The 24,971-nt window shown below is 41.7% G+C and overlaps 1 protein-coding gene across 3 annotated transcripts in view; it reads right to left on the bottom strand.

Annotated features, from left to right (window-relative positions):
• Positions 1-17,809: 17,809 nt before the first annotated feature.
• The window catches only part of ZNF277 (zinc finger protein 277), a 47,653-nt gene continuing 40,491 nt past the window's right edge, over positions 17,810-24,971 (bottom strand). For 2 of the 3 annotated variants that reach the window (XM_063155268.1, XM_063155270.1), the window contains exon 12: positions 23,838-24,230. In XM_063155268.1, the coding sequence (XP_063011338.1) occupies positions 24,038-24,230 (193 nt within the window). In that variant the 3' untranslated portion in view covers positions 23,838-24,037. Of the gene's footprint in view, positions 22,671-23,837; positions 24,231-24,971 lie in introns of those variants that run through there. The other variant, XM_063155269.1, reaches the window with a different exon arrangement.

The raw sequence follows: 24,971 nt of genomic DNA, 5'->3' as shown, positions 1-24,971 counted from the left end.
CATCCCTGCACTCGCCCTCATGTAACACTGGCCAGATTTCTGCTGTATCTCTTACCCTTTCCCTCATTTCTGTACATCATGTTTTCACTAATTCCTCACTGGTGGTGGTGCTTTATCTTCCTCTCTTGCCTCTCTATTTTTGGCAGCCCAAGAGGCAACATATGCTCAGTGGGGTTCAGAGCTCCACGGGTGCTGCCCTTTGTGCCAGCGAGCTCATGCTGCTCTCGCAGCGGAGCTGTGCCTCCCGCAGTGCAGGAGGGCTGGGCTGCCCTTTCCTCTCCTCCTCCAGGGCACTTCCTCAGCCTCTCTACCAGTCACCTGCGTTTTTTGATCTTTGTAAGAACTAAATATCTTTGAGACTGCTACTTCTTTGGCAGATTTGGTAAAAATAGCAGGATGGCTTCAGGAGTCTGCACAGTGGGGAGGCAGATAGAAGGAGAGGCAGTCACTGCAATTATACTACTACAATTCCTTAGAAAATAGAGCTATAAAATAATTACTTTGAAAAATGGATCATAAGGAACTGGACTCAGTACCCTCTCCTTTTGTCTGCCTATCACACTTCTTGTCTCTCATCCTGACTTTGTATCACAAGATCCACAAGCCAAGAAACATATTTTTGCTCTCTGTTTTCTCTATTACAGTAAAAAAATAAAAGCAGTAGCAGATAGAAATACACAGGACTTGGCTGGTTTTTTTTCTATATGGCAATTGCTTTTTACAACAGTTTTTAAAGCCCCAGCACATGGAGACAAGGAATTGAGAACTGCAAAATGATGAAGATGCTGCAAGATGCCCCTTGATCTCTTCCCTAGCTGCTTCCCCCTCCCCCATACATTGTTGGTTTGGTTTGGTTTTGGTTGGGGTTTTTTTGCTGCAGTGACCTTCTGTCACTCAGCATGCCAGGTCTCCATTCCAAATCTGTTGTCATGGAGATTTGGGCCAGCACTCCTGGGGGACAGTGCGCCTCTCTCAGCCATCCCAGTGACAAGTCCTGAGCAAACCTGGAGCATGGTCCCCAGCAATATCTGCCTGCAACACGAAGCCTGCTGGCACCACCAGGGAAGCTCCTGGTGAGTGTAATGCAAGGAGACAAACCCTGAATTGTTAAAAACACAGGGTTTTTCCAGATTTCCCTGCAAATCTGCAAGGTAATCACAGGAGGTCACCCTCTGGCTGGCTGCACTGCTGCAGCATTGTTATACTGAAATAATAAAGCAAGAAGGGCTGTGTTCATAACAATAACATCTCTAGGGGGGCTTGAAGAAGATGAAGTGGCTGAAACTTTGCCTTGATATTCTCATTGTCAAGGGACTGAGGATGAGTGACACCATAAAATAATGAGTCAGCTTAGAGTTAAATTTTCTTTCTTTTCAGTTTGAACAGTAGGATAAGCGATTGATAGTCTTACATGTTAGAAGTGGGACAGAAAGACAGGGATTAGCTGACATGGGAAGAAAAGACAGTCTTAAATGTCTCATCAAGATGAACACTGAAAACAGATAAGCCTCTTCTCAGTGGTTTGAAATATGGCAATATTTATGACTGCTCTTCAGCAAATTTGCCTATCTCAGGTAGCTTGTCAAATGGAAATTAAAATTTCTCTTTTTCAAAAGTAGTAGGCTAGAGCTATGATGCTGGATCACCATTCCCACTCTTCTGTTCCTGTGTTGAAGGTCTTGCCTGCTCCTTGCATGTTAAACCATTCCTTAAATCCACAGAACTCATTATGTTCTGCCTGAAATCCAGCCCCGAGGCGACAGAGGATATTGCTGCTTGCACCTGCTAAAGCAGAAGTGAACTGGAGCTGGGGAGTTTCCCAGAAGCTTTGTTTCTGTTTTTATGCACTTTGGATACCTGCTGTTACCCTTAGATTAAACCAAATAACTGTGATGGTTGGCAGGAGGACAGATACAGATATCATACCAGAAAGGCCAAGGGCTCACCCATCTAACTGCACGGTATTATTGGTGCTGGCCCTTGTAAAGTTACCCATCAAGACTCTCTGAATGCCAAAACTGCCCCAGGGGTAGCTGGAAGCCCCCAGACAAAGTCCCATCTCCTGTGTGTGAGCCCAGCAGAGTGGCAACGCTCTGCCTCAAGCTAGCTCGTAGTGTAGGAAGATGTAAACTCCTGTCTGACTGTTAATTAGAGAGGGTGGGAGGAGCTGATGTGCTCTTTGTTCAGTGTGGACAAGGGGGACATCTCAAGGGACTTGCCGGGTGTGCTGCCCCTTCCCAGCCCTGGCTGGCAGGTGGATGCCACGGCAGGCAGTGCCCCGGTGAGCATGGCCTGGTGGCACAGAGACACGTGGCCAAGGGCTGCAAAAGCACGGGGAACACCACAGGAAAATCCTGCTGGCTGCTCTGGGCTGGGCCTGGCAATGAGAGCTGCTTTTGCTTTCTGCCTCCAGCTGCAAGGCCAGCTGGAGTGCAGGCAGGAGGAGAAGGTTCCTGCTGTAGCTCCTGGGGTATTGCCTGGGAGGAAAACTCCTTATTTCTGTCACTTTGCAAGTCTAACCATCCGAGGACCTTGCCTTTGGAGAGGTGAAGAGGTGTAGGTTTGAATCAGGCTGGTGTGGGAGCTCAGCAGCCCCAGGGGCTGCCCAGAGACCCTGGTGTGCTGTGGCCACCCCTCTGCCTGCTCTCCTGCTGTCCCCATTCCCTCTGCCTGTCAGCCTCCACTGGCAGCACACAGCCAGCCCTGCAGTGTCCAGCAGCTGCCAGCCCGTTCTGTTAGGGCAGGTGGGCTCCTGAGAGACTTTATTTCTGTGACTGCAGCCTGCCTTGCTTCCCTGTGTGGCCGTGGTGCACATGTGAACCTCACTGCAGCTCGCTCTACTCACACTGAATTTGCTTTCCCCCTGTGCAAGGTGGGGAGGTTCTGAAGCTGCTCTAACACTGCAGCTTTCTCTCTGTCAGGGTACCAGTTGTCAGCTTCTCTGGGTCTGGATTGAAGGCACTTGAGACAGTAGTTCATGTTTGGACTCAGGTGTTTATTATTTCTTATCAGTAAAACAGTCTCACTACTGTGAGTGTGGCAGCTTTTCATTAGAAGGCACAAAATGGCTCACAATCTCTTGTTACAAAGTCTTTCAACACTAAACTATCCAATTAAGAACTGACACCTAGATTATTTTCCCTTTTAACCCAATAATTGATCCCAAAGAGCCTGCAATGCAGACTTTTCTGCCCAATTACAAGATGCCACCCAAACCCACGAAGAAGAAGGAAGAAGAAGCATAAAGAAGAAACCCAGGATGACACCCTGTGCCCTCCATCTTGCTTCCATCCACAACATACTAAAAATCCCAAAACCTCAATTTCTCAACAAGTGATACACCTACACTATAATATATAGTGTATAGATTATAACCTATAATCTATTTCACACTTTTGTGAAATAGATTATAGATTGTAATCTATTTCACACTCTCTATAATCTATTTCACACTTTTGTGGATTCTAATCAATCTTGAAGTCTAGGAAACTTTCTCCATGAATGAGGGTCAAAGGCAGTGCTCCCCTGGGGGTCAGGGCACCCCAGAGCAGACAGAGAAATATTCCCAGTGCTCTGGGTTTCCACACTTGCTGCATTGCCTTTCTTTGTGTACTGCTTGCAGTGCTCCTAGGAGAGTTGCTCTCAGTGGGTGCATGAAGCCACAGCTGGGGTGGGTGTGTGGCTCTCACTGCCCTCCTTGCCTCTTGCCTGGCTTGGTGGCAGCTCTCTCTTTCACTGTGTGACAAATGGCTGCTGGGAGGAAGCTGTCTCCTGCTGGGGGCTACACACAAGTGCAAGAGAAAATGAGAGCAAGAAAATGCTGAGGTTTCTCATAGAAATTAGTAATTAAACATGCAGCCTTTGAGGCATGGCTCCTGCCTGTATGCATGTGTTGAACTCTGTCAGCCTTTGGAGAATAGCAGATCACAGCTGCTGACACAAACACTCTTCCTGGCTGGTTTAAACACTGTGTAAAGCTGCCCAGAGCAAGGGCTGCTTTGCATTCAAAGGTGAGGAGAGAAACACCTGGGTCTGTGCTGGTAGGAACCCTGCCTGAAATGCAGGACCCAAGAAAAGTCACAGCAGATCATGTCAAGTCACGTGCTTAAGTGACAAGTGGTACTTGGATGCTCAGGCATGTACAGCTTATATTGCACCCTAGTTTAAATTGCAAGGAAGTAATGAAACAGAGTCACTGAAACCTGTGTCTTAAACAGAAAAAGCCCAATCCTATCTGCACATAATTTCTGATATTATTGCAATACATTGGATATAAAATACTACTGTCAACAACTATTAAAAGACTCTGAACATCCTATAACCCATTCCCTTAAGGTGTTAGTCCAGAAGCTACTGTAACCAGCTGCTTGTATTTGGTGCTTATTTCTATCCTATTTAGCCTTAGGGTAAGTCATTCAGGCCAAGACTGATTAAAGGAAAGGCCAGGCAGGACCAGGAGCTCTCTGCATGTGGGAGGATGGGCAGTAGCATGGGAGCAAGCAAGGACAGAACAACCACTGGCTGATCTCTGCATTCACTGGGAAGTCCCCTCCAAGAAGGTGGTGGCACAGCACAGGCAACCTGTAGGAATGGATGAAGAATGAACTGTTAAGACCTATGACATATGGGAAGTTACAGTCTTGTGTGAGCGCTGAGTCAGTGGTTCAACAGGATTTTGCAGCCTGCTTGGGCAAAGGCTGCCCGATGAGTGTGCACTGTTTCCTGGCTTAGCTATGAAACACTGCTAATGGCATAGGAACATATGACCAAATAATCAGCAGGGTGCATGGGCAAGGCTTCTCTGCAGAGGAGTGTCCTCACCAAGGATCTGCCTCTGAACCTCTCTGCCTGGCTTGATTTACAAGACGTCATGTCCCTGATCCTGCTGTCTACTTCATGGTGGCATTGTGACTGCACATACACTGCCTCCTACAGCCTGCCAGACCCTTGACTCTTGTGTCCTTTGCCTTGGCCCCCTTCCAGGATGCTTGCTCTTCCTCCTCTGCTGGGAGGCCACCTTGATGTCATCTTTCTGAGCTAGAATGGGTTCAGCAGCCATGTACTCAGGAAATAAGGCTGAATCAGGCGCATCCTTCCTCACCTTTTCTGGAATTTGAGTTTCGGCACCAAGTTCCCAAAATGTTGTTCTCCTGAACGGACTCTTTTGTAGACATCTGAACCACATGAGCCACACTTTTGAGTCACTCTTCTAATGATTTAAAACATCCCTCTTGCTTCTTTATAAGTATCATGAAAACCTGCTTTCCTTTTCCTTGCTTGTTGATTATTTTTTGTTGCTTCCATGCACTGCCGAGTGAGAACACTTCAATCACAGCTGCTTTTCTAACTTTTTCTTCTCACTTTTGTAGGTCACACTCTCTGTGCCAGAATGAGTTTCTTTTTTTATCTCACCTGTCTCTACATTGCATTTGGAACCAGCTTGCCTGAAATAAAGGTTTAATATAAAAGAAATTGCCTCACATTGTACTGAGAATGCAGCTGGGCTTTCATAACACCACAGACCAACAGGGTGCAGTACCACACTGCACGCTGTGCCTCGCAGACACAGCACATACCTTGGCTTATTATATGGGCAGAAAGTAATTTTCCAGTTACAAAACATGAAATTCACTTGGTTCTTCACAGCTTAACAGCTATTTCTCAAGCACATGCCAGCATTCTTAACTAAATGAATCTGAGTTGTGCATACATAAGAGTGGGCAGATGAAAAAATGGCTTCTTTTGTGAAGGCACCCACATACTTTTTACCTGTTCAGTGAAAACCCTCACAGCAGCAATTACCCACAGTGTGTTTTCCTGGCTACACAGCCTCAGCAAATAGGCATGAGTCTTGACACACTCATGCTGACTGCAAAGGGGGTTTAAAGTGATCTCTTATAAATACTTAATACGGGGTAAATGGAGTATAAAGAAAAAGAATTGCTAAGCAGGAGAAGGAGAATGGTGTCTTACTTATGCATGGCACTTGAAGTCAGCCTGACTGCTTTTACTCTACCACAATACACTAATTTCACTCATGGCTTGCCATTTCAATCTTGCAGCTCAGCTAATACCACTGCCTGAAAATTAGAGGAGCTGCAAACCCATGTTTGCCATTTGCATCACAATATTCTGGGGAGCAGGCACTTGGGTTGCTGTGGAATGGCATGGTTCCACTGAAAACCAGAGAAAACCTCTCTGGTAAGACACTGCTCTATGTTTATGGTCATGCCATAACTGCTTGGCATGACCAGATTCTTCAGTTTTCAGTCTGGAGGTATTTTAGTTACCCTTGACAATGAGAACAAAGAGCCAACAAGCCTGTGTGTGAGCTATCTAGAAATTAATCCCATGATATTTTATTTTTTTTTCCATCTTCCAAATTCTGAAGGCTAAAGCTACCTATAAATCCTCTGCAAGTATATGCAGAAATACCATGTATTTGGGGGTTTCACTTTCACTCATTATTTCTGGGGCAAGCAGAGAGCCCTCCAGCAGCAGGAGCAGCAAGGCTGGGAGCACTGACGGGGAGCAGAGCTCCTGGCCACAGCGCCTGTGTGGAAGAGATCTTCCTCCACTGTTCCACCAGCAGCTGGTGCATTTGGGTTGTGCACACATGCTGAAGTTCAGCCCTCTCCTTGCACAGCCCTCTTGTGTCTCTGCTCACACCTGCAGAGAGGCTTGGGCAGCCAGCCTGGGTGCAGCCACACAGGTACCACCACAGCCAAAGCAGGCTGCAGGAACCGAGTCCCGAGCAAACTGTCCTGAGCCAGTGCCTTCCATCCTACTTGTGGCAGAGCCTGAAATGCATCTCTTTTGTGTGGAGGCAGCTCTAGCTAAATGACTGCTCTGCAATGAGTACTTATTGCTACTTTTAAACAACCACAAGAAACCAGCGTTCCTCAGATATTTCCTTCATTTTTAGGCTGGGCTGAGGAGATTTTTTGAAAACTTGTTAATGAATAAGGAAAATGGTGATTCCTACTAGCATTCTCAGATATTTGCAAATAACATTATCTCCCTAAAATTGTTTTTCCCTGTTTCCTTCCTGGCTTCCGTTCGCCGACATTGGTAACAAGCGGAAGACAAAGGATGAGGAAGTGAGAGTTCAGTTGTTCAGATATGAGATCATCCCCAAGGAGAAACAGCCTTTATTTTTGTAATCTCCTTCCTTTTCTCCTCTAACTTATCTTCAGCTTCCCATTTGTTCAGTCACAGTGCACTGCCTGAAGCAGAAAGAAGTCTTTTAGTAGAGTGACTGTTGTGTCCTTCCATCTCTTGGAGTTTCTGACCTTTCCCACCATTTTTTTCCCTACTGTTAACATAGACTACAGTCAGCAAAACTTGCTGTGGGACCAAAAGGGGAAATAAAAGCACTTTAGGAAAAAAAGAAAAAAACCAAACAACTGTTAGGCACTTCCATATTGGCAGTATTAGAAAGTTTTTGAATAAAATTTTAGAGTGTAGGTACAGGTAGCAGTGAGCATTGTCTAGGCAGATACCAAAGGGGAAGAGGAGTGGGGAGACCAAAACCTACTGGAAAAATTACCCATGGGGAGTTCTGATGATTCAAAAAGCTAAGACAAACAAAAGCCAAGCCTGTTACTCATATCCCTCTCCCCTGCTGAGCAAACCTACAGGATTTGGCAGAGAATCTGTGCAAAGATGTGGGCAACACTATGGTGGTTGTTGGAAGGAGAAGTGCCACAGAACTCTCCTGAGACCACCAGTGACATCTTTGATGCTGAGGAAGTATTTAATTGAGGAAGATTGTCAGACTACCAAAGTAGGATTAAATGGTTCTGAAAAACTTTTGAAAGCCTTTGTACTGTTTCTAAAAAAAAATATTGTGCCTTTTTTCCTTCTGTGCTGTCAAACCAACCCTTCAAAAGTCATAGTCATGGAGTAGAGGTGGATTAAAAAGCTACTTAAAATCCATTCTGTTTTCTGTTAACTTTTCTTAATTTATGTCTTAGGTGCATCCATGTTGTGTTTTTATGCCTTTGATCCCTAACACAGAGTATAAAGTCACCCTCACAAAAAAGGAGATTTTAATTGCAAAAACATGCCACATTGAGACATGAGCAGAATATTTTCAAAATTTGTTAAGGGAATGGAAGTTCCTGTTGCTTTGTCCTTTAATATAATGCATTCATGCCTACCCTTGTGTCAGCTCCCTTTTTGCCAGTGGTGAGAGGGAGGCCAGCAGCAGGACCGAGCTCACACCGTGCTTTGCTGTACCCATGCAAGCGAGTGCTTCCCCCATCCCCTGGCTTTTAACCCAGCACAAAAACAGTACCCCAGAAAGACTCTGCCTTGCAACTTGGTCATTTCTCCATAACAGTGCACTGAATTTCACAATGAGACACAGATGCTGGCAAATATCAGATTTAAGGTGCAGTTACATTTTCTTCATTACCTGTGGGTTTTTTTGTGCCTTGCAACCAGACACCAGCTTTTGTAAATAGGGGGAAGCCCTGTACCCCCAGCAAGCCCTGCAGCATCCTAGTTGCTGATGACAAACCACTCTGATCTCTTCTTTTTGCAGAGTTCTTCTCAAAACTTGTAAAAATATGATGGGGACTTTCAGGCCATCAATGGAAGAGAGTGACTGCAGCAGCAATACAAATGATTAGGTAGGGTAGGCAAAAAACTAGTGAGGTACCAAAAAGTACCAAGCTGAAATATTATATCTACTTCTTCTTCTACTTCTACTTCTTCTAATTCTCTTTGAGGTAAACTTGGCTCCTACCTAAACAGTGTCTGCAGCGCTGACACCTCCAGCCTGAAGGATTGTAATGCAGAAACAATAATTTATGAAGCACTGTGCTGTATTTGCCAAATCTTGCCTGTATCAAGGTATGTCACTCGTGCTACATACTAAGTAACCTGGATAAAATGTGGAAGCAGTGTCTTGGAAAGATATTTCCATTGGAAATAAAATACATGAAACTAGGATGAGCTTGTCATAGCAGAGAGATGAATTCTGCAGTATTCTGGATTTCCTGCATGAATCATTTTCTGTGTCTGTGTGTTCCTCTTTGGATGATGATGCGGCAGAACAGAAGGAATGAGTTGCACATATTTAAAGCTGGTTTGAATTCTGCTCTGGGTTTCCATCAGCATTACAGTTTGCGCAGTTTAGTTATTCAAGTGACAGTGGTTTACATGGAGGATTAGATTTTTTTCTTTGATCTTAAGCTTTCTCAAGTGGCCTGTCCAGCATAAGGTAGTTGTGTCAGCAGAGAAATAGACAGATTATGGTCTTTTGATTTATTCTGATGGTAATTTTAGTGGTTATGAAATGCTGCAGACATGAAAATCATGATCTGTTGTTTGTGTGATCCTGTCCATGACCAGGGTTAAATTACCTCAGTTTACAAAAAAAATGGACCACCTGAAAGGGCAAAACACACAGGAAGTAGATTGTTAAAGATACCATAGCAGATTATTAGGTCTGTCTTGTAATTGTTCACCCAAAGGGAAAATTATTTGGAACCACCTCTGCAGACACACTGACATGTTTTAAACCAGTTATCACTGTCCTGTCTTCTGAAGCTTGTATCAAGGAACAGAGATGAGACCAGCCTCTCCCTTGTTGCAGCCTGAGAAGACTTGGTTTAACACACCTAAATCTGAGCCATCTCTGAGTCTCTGTAGTTATGATGTACTTATTTTATTTGACTGCCTATGTGTTTTTGCTGCCAAATTCCCAGAGATCTCCATGATACAGAGAAGTTTGCAGCAGCCTCAGTCCTGGTGCCTTGGTGAGGTTGCCTCATGCACTGCCTTGTGTGTGCAGCCTTCATCCTGACATTCAGCTTTGAACTGAGGAAGCTGATGGGGCAGTGGTTTCTGCTTGGCCATGAAGGACCATGTTCTCCTCCTCATATCCACCAAGCTCTTCCCCAGAGATGACTTCCTGTGATTGCTCTGTTGGGAAATCTTGGTTTTGCACCTTCCACTCATGACAGCTGCAGCACCTTCCACTTTCCATGCAGTTTTTAACTCCTGAAAATGTGCTACAAAATACATACTAATTCCAAAGAAAGACACTTCTTTTGGTGTATAGTCTACTAAAGATGTGTAGTCTTTTTATAACATTAGATATCTGAAAACACAAGCATCTTAGCACACAGCCATGGCTGCAGACAACCAGATTGAGATGGGGCGTCTTCCGCTGTGCTAGTGTCTGGGAAGTGTCAGACTCTTCTTCTGGAGAAAACAAAGGAAAGCTCAAAGCTAGGCTTGGCTTTGGCACAGTCCTGAACAAAGCCTTTTGTGCTGTGTGTGGAAAAGCCCCTGACAGGGACTGGAGAGGTTCCCAAGCTTTGGTGCTACAAGGACGATGAGCTGATGCAGGAGCTGCTGGGACAGGTGGCAGCAGCGGGTGGGTCTGTCTGGGCTGGCCAGTGGCACAGTGTGATGCTCTCCAGAGGGGGAACTAGCTTAAGAAAGATTTTCATTTCCTTTTCTTTTCCTGGCGTGGATGTACAGCCTGAGACATGGCAAAGTTACTTAAAAAAAACCACAAAAAACCAACCAAACAAACAAACAAACAAAAGTGCTTCCTTCTAACACTAATGTGAGCACTTGGCTGTTTTGGGCTGTTACTTGAAGCATGAATGGGCAAGGCTAGGCTGTGTAACACAGCTTTACATCACCATGTTTTTCCAACAGTTTACCTGATCAATATTTCAGATTCAAGTAACTGCCTGTGGAGAATCTATTTTAGGCTTATCTATTTCAACCAGCTCAGCAAGTGTTTCAGAGCTTTCTTAGGCATGATCAAGCTGAGATCCTATTTTTTAAGGAAAAAAGGAAAAATGTCTTTCCATCTTTTTTTATGAAATTAGGTCCCAATTGCTACATAGGTTTCAAAGTAATTGCCTTCTCTTGCAGATATAGATGATGCCCTAACAATACCTCCAACACTAAAAGAAATCTGGAACTGGCAAACCCACTGCTGCCAGCAGGGACTGAGGTTGTAAGGGGTTTGAATATGTGTGAAGATCCAAAAGCAAATGAAGGCCTGAACTCTGGATCCTTGAGCTACAAATGTAGGGTTGGTGTTTATTTTTTTGCTGATGCTCCCATGGCTCTGCTTCCCGTGAAGCAAGAACGCAATGTTCAAAGAAAAAAGAAATCTTCAAGTGGCAGAGGTAGACAGTGGACTCAAACCTGAAAGGGAAACGTCATAGAAAAGAAGAAGCTGGCATGGAGCCTGTTTCCAACAGAAGAGTTTCACAAGCAGTCAGCCAGGCTGCCCCTTGCCTCACTTGTTTTCTTGACTTACTTCTAGCCTTGTAGAGCCTGATTTGCAAAACAGCAGTCTGCAAAAGGCTGTGCAGAGCCCCTAACTAGCATGTCTGATAGCTGGAAATGCCAGATTTTCAGGGCATTCACAGTAATTGAGGATTTAACTGAGCCCTGCTGTTGTACATGAACTTTTGAGTGCAGCCCTGGGCAGTTATCAGGGCTTTTTCTCATGTCTGGGGATCATTTTGTGTCTCCAACCACAGCAGACTGCTCAATGGGATTAGTATATGAATGATTCTTAAAAAGGGCTTGACAAGTTAGGGTTTAACCTCTACCTCCCTGTCTGTAGGCAGAGATCAGAGGCAGTATTTCTGGAATGGCCCTTTCACACCCTCTTACTGTGACTGAAGATTTAAAGCAAGGATGTTTAGTCAGCACAAACTTCTAGCAGAACTTGCCTTGGCCTTTCCCTAACACAGACATCTTTTAATGGCCATCCCAGTTTTAATATGCACATTTTTTGTAGCATGCAGGCACCATGAAACAATTGGCACAGCTTGAGGATTGTCTGCAAGGCATAATAGCATACCCAAAAACTCTTATGTGGAGGTGACGTGGTGTTTCTCTACTGAATTGCCTCATGCTAGAGATGTACTCCCATGTGTTTTGAGTTGGAAAGGTTTCCAAATTAAACTCAAAGCAGACTCAGGTCAAGTCAGAAAAAAAAAATGTTTGGATAAAGAGACTAAAAATATAGCCATGGTTTCACAGCTGTCCTTGCAGAATAGCACAATTATTGTAAAGTAGCAAGGATTTTTCCTCCTCAGATAATGGAAGATTCACATAAGACCCCATGTGTTTCAATGACAGATAGAAATTGCAGACGGAAGATTAGAAATGATTCCTCATTCCCACTGGGTAACTATGGATTTTCATTCAAATTCCTCAGCTCCTGTTGAGCAATACCTCTCTTTGGAAGAAGCTATTCAGTATCTAGTTAGTAACAACTGCAGAGTATTATCCCATGTGAATGCAAATGAATGTGTATTGGAAATAGGAAAAGGTTTTCAGGATGATATCCTAAAATAATCACTGCAAGCAGACACACAGTGAGCAAAGATGGAGAGCAGGTTCCACCTGATCCTGAAGGATTGCCTGGGACTCTCACATCATAATGCACAGTGTCTTTCTCTGTTGCCCAAAGTTTATTACCATATACCTATGGTGCATATTCCTCTATTGTCACCATATTTGAGTATTTTAGCATATTTAATTCAAAGAGATGAAGAAATGCAGTGTAATGCTTAGAAATGCTTTTCATCCTCACAGCCAGCACTGCTGTCTCAGCCCTTAGGTGGACCCAAGAACAAGTGCTGGAAATTGTGGGAACAGTGCTTGCCTCCCTCTCCAATTAACAGCCTTAATGACAAGTGCCTTGTTGACTTCCAAGGAATTCTGGAGAACTTTTCCTCCAAGGGCACAGCTTTGCACTTGTCTCCCGCATTTAAGGGTTACATCTTCATCTAACAGTTACAAAATTTGCTCTGCAAGAAAACATTCTTGGCAAATTGTTCCAATGCAGGAAGTACAGTCATACTGATAAATGATTGTCCACTACAGTGGATGGGGAACTGAAGTCCAGCATCTTTCTGTAAACTGTCCAGAAAATATCACAATGTTACCTAGGCTGCTTTTGCCCTTCTGTTTGCAGTTTTATCTAATACAACTGCACTTCTGTCTTCCTTTCCCCCTGTTGCAGACATTTTTTCACAGAAATCCTTTCTTTGGGATCTGTGCATCTTCTGGGAAGCAAGGGCCCCAGAAGAAGAATGTAAACAATTGTTATCAGCAGCTGTGAAATGCAATAGGATGCACCTGTGATTGGTTCCGTGTTTGCAATTAAGAGCCAATCACAGGGCAAGCTCTCTGGAATACAGAGACAGAGAATTCTCTTGTTTTTGGATTCATTCTAGTCTATTCTTAGCTTAGCAAGCCTCTGCAACTTCTCTCCTTATTCTTTTTAGTATAGTCATAATGTATCATATATCATATATCAATAAATCCAGCCTTCTGATCAAGAAAAGATTCTCATCCTTCTCTCACCCCAGTGACCTCCTCAGGTCGCTGTAATATCCCCCCCCCCAGTTTTTCACTAAAAAAAGCCAAATGCTAACACAGAAGTTTTGGGTAGCAAACTTCTGAGGCTGGAATAAACTGCCTTTCTAATACAAAGGCACAAGTATAATGAGAAATTTTCAATTCCTTTCAATTTCCCAGAAGAGCAAATGCAGCTGCTTGGCCTTGTATGCTCTTCTTAGATTGCCTGACCTGCATTAAATTGCATTGCACTCAAGCAAGTTGGAGAGAGACTGTCTGACATGTGTCCTCACAAAAATGAGCTGGAGCTGAGTGTTCTATGATGCTGTTGAAGGAAAAACAACTACCAGCACATAATGTATGTGCTTGATTTGCTACTCTGAGTACAAATACAAATATTTGCTAAAAGCATTCTCAAACCCTCAAACTGATTTCCTGTAAAAGAACCTTTGGAAAGTCAGAGAGACTAGAATTTATTCCCAGGAAATTAATTACAAAATATAAAAATGCTAGACACTAAGGGGAGCAGGGCTGAGGCCACAAGCTCCAAATGCCTCCTCCAGTAAGCCTACACTTGTGGTGAACCCCTACATACTCTCTCTGCACGTGCTGCCTGCAGAAACCATTGGGGTGGAGGTGGTTCAGATGCCACATCTTACCTCCTGGATGTTAGCAGAACACTGAAAAGCAGTGAATATGCACATGTTTAACAGTCTGAAATTAATCTCCTGGAAGCCAGGAGATGCCTCCAGACCAACTGTCAGATATTACAAACTTTCAGCTCCTGATACAAACTTTCAGCTCCTGAATGCAATTTAACTCCCCTTGAGCAAACAAGTGAGAGACAATCAATAGTGCACAGAAAAGAATGAATAAATGATCATCAGATGTATCATTGGTTCAAAATAATTTGAGCTCTTCTTTAGTATTACTGGGCTGAAGTGCTTGCAGAATGATCTGAGTTCAGTGACCCAGATTGCTATCTCTGAACATTTACTTCATTAAGAAAAGCAATGCAGCAGGAATGGTGAGATGAAGCACTGCACAGCTGGCTTTCAGCCCCACAGCTCTTCCTGCCCTTTCACCTCTGCCATTTACCTGTTGTAGTCTATAGGAAACTTTTATACCACTGAACGTATTTTCACACAAAACCCACTAATTCTCATTAACCAGAAAGTGGGACACACTTAGTCCTTTCATTTCTTCTGAGAGTTCTGTCTGTGGTTTCCAGCCAGGTGCTCCAGTGGCAGCTTCCAAAATGACTGGGAAAAGCAAATACTTATCCTTCATGTGTGACTCTGTGCGTGTCACAAATTTCTAAGCTGAAATGAACAAACAGGGTTCAATATTCCTGCTCTGTACTATTCCTGTCAGCCCAGGAAGCTGGCATTTCAAGTTTTCTACTTCAGTGACAGCGGTTTTGTCCATCTCAGGTAGAACCTGCCTTGCATGCTAAGCAATATTAGCTGTCAAAACATCACATCTGATTTTTTCATAGGAAGTTGGTAGCATGTTGCATGGAAGCAGATGTTTCTACCTTTCTCTCAATGTGTTAAGTGACAGTAATGGATGCAGAGCCTAAAGCCTCAACTTTCTAAAGGTGAGGCAGTTTGCAATCTGTCACTGGTGACAAAACCAATTTCAAGTAAAAACAGCAAAGCTACACAGAAAAGGACAGGAGGGACCTCTGCAGCTTGTTAATCCAATAATGGCAAACTTGTGGCAGTTGTGTGCTTTTTACTTTTGCAACAACTACCTGCAGGACTTGGAGAATTTAAACAGCACTGAAACAAAAACGCTGCCTTGAGCCCCAGAGTGAGGCTTATTAACTCACTGTGCAGTGGCCCAGAGAGCCAAAGCAGGTGAGCCCTGGTCACGGCGCTGTGCCGCAGCGTCTCTGCACTGCACACCCTTCTTCCACTCTGCTCATCTGGGGGCTCTGGGGCCCTTATGAGCAGCTCAGATGCTCTGTAACAACCCTTAGGAACCTGGCCTTGCCACAAAATACAGATCTCCAGCTGCTACCTGCATTCCCTGCCCAGTCCATAGCGACACTAAAACAAAGCCCAAAGCAGTCAGCAAAGAGAGCCAGCAGAAAAGATGTTTGCATCCGCTACCATATAGTTACCTGTATGAGGGCTGCAGAAATTCCATCTAGGTGAGATATGGAGCTCACAGTCTTCCCTGGAGGTTGTTTTCATCTGGTTTTAAATTATTGAAATATGTTCATTGCTTGCTTTCATGCTGTGGGAGGAAATGCTATGTAAGAACCTAGTTAGTACAGATGCATAGGGAGTGGGGACTTGGTCTGGCACCTTCCGCTGCCTAAAAATGTTTAAAGTGGTTTTTTCACAGGCAGCCTTATCTTATTTTCAAGTCTCATGGATGTTTTGTCACAAAAGAGATGTAAGATGAATTTGGCACCAAAACAGGCACAGATCTAAACCCCCATCCTGAGGGCAGTTGGTCTGGAGGGACAATTTCTGTTTCAGAGAATAGCATAAAATCCAGATAAACAGTCACTGTAGTAAAACCCAATAATTTGACTCTTGCTTACCTCAATTTTAAAGCACCCAAAACCTTACTTGTATATAACCCTGAAATTCAGAGATTTCACTGAAAATAATCTGTTCATATGTGTGAACTTCCGTATCAGCAGTCATTGGGCAAAAAAAATATCAATAAGTAGTGTGTTAGTTGTGTTTTCAGCTGGCATATTAGTTATTGCCCTCAAGAGAAAGGAAGGATTAAAGAAATCTGGAGCCTGACAGTGAACCATCTGCCTGCAACCCCTACACCACCTGATGAGGCAGGGATAAAAATGCGTGCTCTGCCTCAAAACAGAGAAGGGTGAATATAAACAGTGTGCTCTTGGAAGAAGAAATCAGGAGGGTTTCTCATTCTTCTGGCTGTCCTTGGATGATGGGGAGCTCATTACCTTCCCCCACCACAGGAAAAGCTGTATTTTGGACAAGGCAAGTTGCCAGTTGGCTGCAGAACAGGACAGAAGTGGTGTCACTCACCTGCTGGAGATGGGAGGGGAGAAAATTAGTATCTTTCCCTTCCTTGGTGTCTTTGCAAGCACTTGTGTGGCTCTTTGTCATATAAACAGGCTCTGCTCCCTAGAAAAATATCTTGTGGTGTGACATATTGCAGTTCCTGGCTGCAGCAGTCTGCAAAGGGAGTGAATACATTGGGTGGCTGAATGTGAAAGACACTGCTGGCAACTCCCGTTGAAACCACGGGAAACCAAAGGCCCTCAAAACCTTCCAAGATTTGAGACATCAGGACTAATAGGAGGGTGGGAAGGGAAGGAGAATTTCTAGGAAGGATTCATGAGGTCTGGGAGGTTTTAATTCTGGTGGTCTGCCTATTCCTTGGTATTCAAATGTAAAGAAGCTACATCTACTTCCTAAATAGGCCTTCTAATAATTTCTGTGTGATAAATATTCTCAATGTCTCCCATTCCTGAGAATTAAAGTTAAAATTCAGAAAACAAAAAATTAATTTCAGATTTTTGCAAGATTTCTGATTATTCAGGAAAAAAAATGCATTTATTGGCATGCCTTTCACATTTTTGGAAATGCTGCATCTCAAGCTGTACCACTATTACATGGCTTCTGCCTTTTCTTAAATTTATATTTCCAGGCTCTAAGCCTCCTGTCTTGCACGTTATGTGATACAAAAATAAAGTAAATGAAAAATAATTAATAAAAATAATAAAATGAAAGGAGCTAAAGGGTATTTTAATTCAGTCACTGAAAATGAGATTTATTGGACCCCTTTTTAAACAGATGGCTGCCTTATCACCATGTGTCTCATCAAGGACCACTTCAATTTCTATCAAAATTCAGGGGGACAAGCAGTGTTTACCCTAAATACCTGGACAAAAAATTCAAATATCTTGAATGGACATAGCCTTCTCAAAGGAAGACATAAAATACTATTTGATTCTTTGAAATTAGAAAAAAACCCTAAAATCCAGATTTCTTTTTCTATTTGTAGTATATGCTCTTACCAGAGCATCAATTTACAGCCTGCACAGCAGATGACACCAGTCATCTGTTTATATTATGCTCCAATATTATGTCCAATAGATTAGTACATACTTTATCATTATTGATTTAATAAAAGCCCTTTTGCAAGACAAGTAATGTTAACTACTGCTTTTTACAAAGACTATCCCATGTACATGCAGAAAACTTGTTCTTGCCTTTTACTTCATGACTAGAGAACTCCAAAACATTTAACTCATCTACCTTTCCTCTGCAAAGCCCTTAGTCTGCATAGGAGGCATTCTGCACATGTATGAAAATCTAAATCCTTAGCTTGGAATAATATTGGAATAAGATTTAGTCCAGCTTTCAGATGCAAGACTTCAAGGTAAACCTGACTGAGGAGTGGGAGGTGGCCAGTGGTAATGGGAGGGATGGTGGCAGAGATGAGGAATAAAGCAGTACAAACAAGAGAGGGCAGGCTCTAGAACTGTACTATTTTTAATCAGCACAAAGCCCCAAAAATTTAGTACATAAACACTGTCACATATATTAAGGAATGTTTGTTTTGTTTTTTCCAACCAGAAACAAAACTAAACACCAGGAAATCTTTACTCGGTAGGATGCTAACATTCATTTTAGGTATTGATTGGAATCCTATCTAACTGGCTTCAAATCAGTCATTAGGGGCATTTAAACAACTCTCCCAGTGTCACCAAGTCTAGGAGGCAGAAGCAACAACATCTTCTTCATCTTTAAAGATCCGTAGGGACAATCCAGCATAAATGGGAAAACGGTCCGTGCTGTTGCATTGAAGCATGGATCCCAGCATGAGCCCTTTCACAGATTGCTAACTTGAAATGTAACTGTTTGCCTGAGTGGCTCAAGGCAAAATAAAAAACTCAAGCCTCTTGTAAAGATGGCAATATTAACAAAAGTACCATTGCAGCAACTTTTAAGAAGAAAACATCCAAATATCTCTAATAGTGAAAAGAAGTCCTGTTGTAATCAGAGACTTTCCTTCACTGAAGGAAAGGCGAGGCACATGCAATAACAAGCTTAAGAGAGTCTGAAAAATCTTACCTATCTTACATGTATACTTTTTGAGAAAAATACTAAACCACCTGAAACCTTTTAAATAGCTAGGATTTTAAATAGAGACTGCTTATAAAGAAATGGATCAATTGAATGAATCTAGGGATGCAGAGCATTTTGCAATAAATTTTCTTTCTTTAATCTCAGCAAACTCATGGGTTTATACCTTTTAAGTCTAGAGCAGACCAGCATGGACAACTTCTCTCATCTGTGCCAACCATGGGTACTCTAGGCTATGCAGTCATTTTTCTCTTACAGGAAAACAATTTTCCTTAGAATGCAACTGAACACTTGGAATATCTGTAACATGACTAAAAGGAGAGGACCTTCTAGAAAATATACATTCTCTACTTGAAAATCTCAATTGAAGGCAAATCAGAAATATTCTGAAGCTCTGATTTGGAAGTTAACCCTTCTTAAAAAAAAAATTATTTTCAAAATGGTCAACATTTCTTTCCTTATGGGAATGTAATCCCAATATTAAGTTTCTTCTTCTTGAATGATTAAACATTTTGACTGTGATCTAGTCACTTTCTGAACTAAATATTTCAAATTTGAAAGCCTAACTAATGCAGATAAGCTGCATGCATACATTGGAATCCTGTCTTCTATGTGGGTTTTCTTCCTAAAAGTTGTTATCATATAATCACAACCTTGCTGTTTAGGAAACTGAGGCAGAGGGAAGGAACAATATTTGTCAAAGAATGCATGGTCAATCACTGTTTGTAAAAATCCATTGCCACATGCTCACAATCCTTCTTCACAAATGCTAAGCCCCATCCTTGCTTATCTGCTCTTCATTTCACCTTGATTCTAACAAAAACCAGTTTATTGCAACAGGTCAAATGTTTGTGAAGATCCATAGCAATACTTCCATTAGTGGTGTGAAGGCACAGATATGCATCAGAAAGTAACAAAATGACCTCAGCACAACTGGAAGCATAAATTTAAAACCACCTAAAGGTTAAAGCAGTGCTTGGCTCTGTAAAGCTGTGCAGGCAGTTTACAAAGACAGGCTCCCTAATGAGCAATTAGCAATTGCTGCATTATTTATTCCTAGATTGTTCTGCTATTTCCAGAAAGCATAGAAATAAAAAGTAAATCTCCTAACATTCAATGAAGCTGTGGCTGGAGGTGATACCAAAAATCTGCCTGCAGTTATTGTGAGGGATTTCACTACACACTCATAAGATGTGACGTGACAGACAAATGCTCTGTATGACCCCCACAAAATGTGAAATTTTGAAGCATTTGATTATACTGAGAATTACAATTGAAGCATATCAGTGTTCTAGCAGTAACACTAGAAATCTGCCACTGGCACTTCTTTAGGGTGAGCTGAATGACTCTAGGATCCACAGACTACATTTACTGATGATAATGCAAGGGTGGACATTAGACCCATATGTAATCTACACATAGCCACCTTTTCAGTCTCAAGATCATAAACCAGATAGAGAGAATTGTGTTCAAAGGTACATTTGTGGAAGAAAAAAAGCACTTTTATTTTTTCCAAATTTATGCAAACAAAACTGATGTATTTTTAGTTATAAAGATCCTTAATTCCCCCACTCTTCTTATTATTTTAGAGAGTGAATTTATCAGGGATTTAAAAATAAAATGTGATTCAACTAAAGGGTTACATGTTAATCACAAAAATAGTTACTTTGTCTGCATCTTCATGAGCAAGAGTTTGGCAAAAGATGTATAATCCAATTCAAGAAGCAATTGAAAATTTCTTTCTGGTGCAAGAAGTCAAATTGAGCACAGCTTAGTAGGAGAAAACTTCCTACAGAAAGGAAAAAAACTGCACTCAAAAGAACAGAACATTGAATGCTCATGAAAAAAAGGAGTAATTTTACATGCAACCACTGCTGCATCTATTTCTACAGCAGCTGATTTTAATGACTACTGCATGGAAGCAGTAACTCCTGCTAGGGCTATAAGTTACCTCTTGCATGTGACAATTGTTATCTAACCAATTTTGACATACCTGGCAGAGTAGACAAAGGCATAATTTGACAATTTGACAAACAGATGCTTCAGTTGTTGTATTGTTAATAAGCCTCAGAAAGCATCCTGACTTAACAAAACCTCCTGGGGAAACAAAGTATTTTTCATGTTGCCCATGTGAATTACAGCTTTTCCCCAGGGATCATTGATTCTCTTCAGCCTCTGTATACATCTAAGTAAAATGCAAATAATGCAAGGACATTTAACACAGCATCAAGTCATGAGCAAAGCCAGGGATTTGCTGCTGTTCATTGGCAGTAGACAGTAGATGATGCCAAGGCCTATGCCCACTGTCTGCTCTGGACCTGAATTTGAGAATGGACACTGGTAACCTTGTTTACTTCCCCTCAAAGTTCAGCGTCCCACCTCAGATTTAGGTCAAACACTGTTAAATGGAAGAAGGAGAGAGAGAGAGATTGTGACAAACACCTCAGTCACTGGTAGAGATCTGACTGGAATTCAGAGGCAAAGATGACACCGAGAAAGGACAACAGCAGAGAGACTTTTCAGAGCCTTAGTCTGGTGTTTCTCACATCAGGTACCATTCAGGCAGCTAAGAGAAGATGCTGACAGCTCTCACAGCGTGCCAGGCAAATGTAGACAGAAACAGAAAATAGTGTCTTAAATGGAAACCAACAACCATTAACTCCTTAAGTCAGATTAAATCTGCACAGACTTGTCAGACTAAACTGAGTGTGGAGAAGCATCAAAGACATAATGAAGATATTTGTAAAAAGGGCAGGAAGGATTACCAGTCACCTGGACACAAGCATTTTTCTTCCTTTAACCCAGGTCCTTCTAAACATTGCTTTAGACACAGAAAAGTGAGTTGTGTATGAGTCAAGGTCTACACTAGGAAGAATTATTGTAAGAAATGTTCATTGGAGTTAAACTAGTGCAGATTTTTTCATACCAATTAGAAGTACTCATTCTCATGATCTGACTCTCTCAAGAGCATTTGCCAACCCCAACTCTGTCCACTCCAAGAATTAAGGCACTATTACTTTTGTTGCAACGCCTCCAAAAATACTCTTTTTTTAGAAGACCATATTTGCCCCTAATAACTGTATGCAGTCATTACTGTGTCCTCTATTTAAGACAAAAAATAGCTACATTTTTAAAACCGATAAGAGGACAAGAATGCCTAGGGAAAATTGTGGGCATTATATGAACAAATAAGTATGCTCCAGCAAAATAACAAGCATCATTGTGCTAAATGAAAATGCTCAATTTTTACCCTAGAATCCATAACTAACCCTCTCTGTGAACCTACAAAAGACTTAAACCTAGTTTGTTGCCCGTTCATAACTGAAGTTACAAGCTCAACCATAATCTGATTCCTCATGTTCCTGATATTTCAAGTAAACAGTTATACACTGCTTATGAATTCTTCCTAAATGCCTTTTTCTTTTCACTCAACATAGACAGCCAGTCTGTGTTATGTATGCAATTTCTCTTTAGATAGTCTCTTAATTGTACACTGAAACATTGCTTTTTCTAATTTCTCTTAGAACCAGAACAGCAGTCATTTCATACTGCTGACATTGTTTTAATTTGGTAGGGATATGAATGACTCAGCACCACGTTCCTTATGATTAGGAAATGTTTTGCCATTTCACTTTATTATATATCAGTAAAATTTTATGCTCCCCTTAATGTGCCCTCCTGAGATGGGCTTGCCATAAAACTCATTATGTGCTGTTGCCATAGTTCTTTTGCTGATTTTTTCCATTGCTCAACACACATCACTAATGTAAGCCCCATTAATTCTTATTCCCTCAGCTAAGAATCTGACTAAAAAGCAAAGACTGAAATCAACTTCTAAGTTAGGAAGAAAATAACTGCTTGGAGAAAATTAGGGGGCAAAAAAAGCAGCAACACCCATTGCAATTGCTGTATGAAATTAAGAATTTTACAAATGCAAGAAGTACAGATTGTGGCTCATTTAAGATGGTCAGGACATTTCAGTTCAAAAATATTTGGCTTGTGCTTGCTCCTCCCCGATTTTTGTATCAATGCAAACATACGACTCTGACTGTCCCCTTTTTCTGTCTGTATTCTCAGCACCTGCTGCACGTCTTCCATCCCATTTCCTCTTGACAAAGTCAGATACTGCTTCTGTCTCTGTTTCACTCTGCAGTTATGTGATTGATTTTACTCAGTGCATTTTCAGTATCCTGTAGGTCTAATTTATTTCCAGAGCACCCACACCTAAAAAAAAGCAAAGAGAGGTGCTAGAGGGTGATGTGTAATGGTAGGAGAAAACCAGTCCAGTGCAAATGAAAAGAAACTGATGCAAATGAGAGTGCAGGGTGAATTAGGGGGACATAGAAGCTTAGCAGAACATGGCTAAAGATTTGCACTTTAGCCCCTGCTCTCAGGGACTGCTTTATAATTCACAATCACCATAAAAAGACAAACAACAACAACTCTTATTGATAGCAAGGAATTTCAGGTAATGAGGGCTGTGCAAAGGCAGGAAAGGGCACTGAGCCAAGACTTCAATTCTTTCAGCCAGTGCTCTAACACTGACCTGAAGAAGAAAAAAGAATGTACTGACACTTTTGAAAGAAGTTATACATATTATGGAAAGAGAAACCTGAATTCTGGAACTACTTAACATTTCAGGAATACTTAGTTTGGATCATCCTAGCAGGACCTATGCTCTGAGCAGCTTTACCCTTTCAAGATGGAGATTCTTTCTGGACATGCTGAAGACCTACTGCCCCTTTCAGAACTTGAAAAGGAAATATGGCAGCTTTTCTGGACTTGAGATTTTTAGCATTTAATCTGGATTATGTGTCTGCAATTCCCTAAATCATTCTTTAACATCTCAGTTCATAATCATACCAGAAATATATTTTAAATAATTTTGATTTTTGATGCAACCAATATTGCAATTATTCCTATAATAATTAGACTTTAGATTGGCAACTTTTCATGCAGTCAGATATTCATGGGGCAGGCAGAGCTTTACTGATGTTTCTGAGCTAGTTTTGAGAACAGGCACCATGTGTCTTAAAAACTGATGATTAATAATAAAGATATACAGACATTTTTATTTTCCAAAAGTTTTAAGGTAAATATGAGCAGGATTTCCTCCACACACATGATCAAGAATTGTATTTTCTGTCTGCTCTCTAACAGCAAAAGCACACAGAAGATTTACTCACTGGCTTTACATATCGTCTCAGTTCTTCTCAACTTTCACAAGGTGGCCTTAAAATAGAACTCATATTCTGATTCATTCAGGACAAATTAAAAAAAGATGAAAAAATTGTAAATAACACTAACACACTAAGGGTATTTGAAGATCCTAGCAGAAAATCAAGCATTCAATTTTAAAATAAAGCTAAAGTTTAAAGGAAGATACACCGACAAAGTTAACACTTAAATTTTTATTTAGGATTCATTCTTTAATATTTATGTTCTCATAATGTTATCATTTAAGTTATATAATGTTATCATAATATCCCATGATGATAACATTTGTGAGTTTAACTGTATTCCAATAGTCTTGAAAGGTTTTTTTTCATCTTGCAGAAAAAGCACTAAAGGACAGCCACTGTAGTTCCAAATCAAAATTTCTCCTGATTCTTGTTCTCTTTCCACAGAAGCTGGTTTAAAACACTGCTCTGTTTGAGAGCTTTTAGACTGGATATGTCTTCACTTACAACAGGCACTCCTTCACTTTGATCCTCAGCTTTTGCATCTTCACTGTCTGACAGCGTACACAGGAGTGTATCATTTTCATAGGTAGGAAAGTAATACCTGAAAGCAACAAAACACGATTACTAGACAGTCACACATTTTGTTTGAGAGGCTGAGACAAGAATTTTAGAAAGGAAACATGAGCAAGTCTGGTTGTCTGGAATGAGAGTAAACAGCACACCCAAAAAGTCAACTTCACAGTGCAGGTATCAACAGTGTAGAGGAGTCCTAGAGAAAGCTGACAACAAATGAGCCCTTCCTCCTCTTTCTTCAACCATATGATACTACAAAAGAGACTGCAGATCCATATTTGTCCCCCAACAAAGGCTGAACTGAGGTGTTTGAGTTAGAACACTCCCTCTGCTCTACCACCTGGTAGAGAGCATCATTCCTGGACCCATACAGCCTACTCAGTGCTTTGTTACACTGTCTCTCTATTTTCCATGGAAAAAACTATGGGTAAACTACCAATTGGTTTTGATGCCTCAAGTTAGGTAGACATCATGCATATATGTACACTAGACATGCAAAAGAAGGGGTTTGACTTGGTTCTAGAACAATTTTGCAACAACAAACTTCTCTAGGATAGTGAGTTGAAAGTGCAGATCCCTTGTATAGGAACACTGCATCCTGGAGGCAACTAGAAGAGGAGTAACCTATGTTCATTTTATCTTCAGACTGTATAGAGATTTCTAATTCTGAGTAGTTCTGAGAGCATTTATTATTTTATCTGAGCCACTAGAGTTAGGGAGCTCAGGGCACTGTTGTATTTGCAAATCCCAGAACCTTCAACTTACTGTT

The sequence above is a fragment of the Melospiza melodia genome, chromosome 4 (assembly GCF_035770615.1).
Source record: "Melospiza melodia melodia isolate bMelMel2 chromosome 4, bMelMel2.pri, whole genome shotgun sequence".
NCBI classification, from domain to species: domain Eukaryota; kingdom Metazoa; phylum Chordata; class Aves; order Passeriformes; family Passerellidae; genus Melospiza; species Melospiza melodia.
The sequence above is the reverse complement of the archived record's forward strand: the minus strand, read 5'-3'. Positions and strand labels throughout refer to the sequence as shown.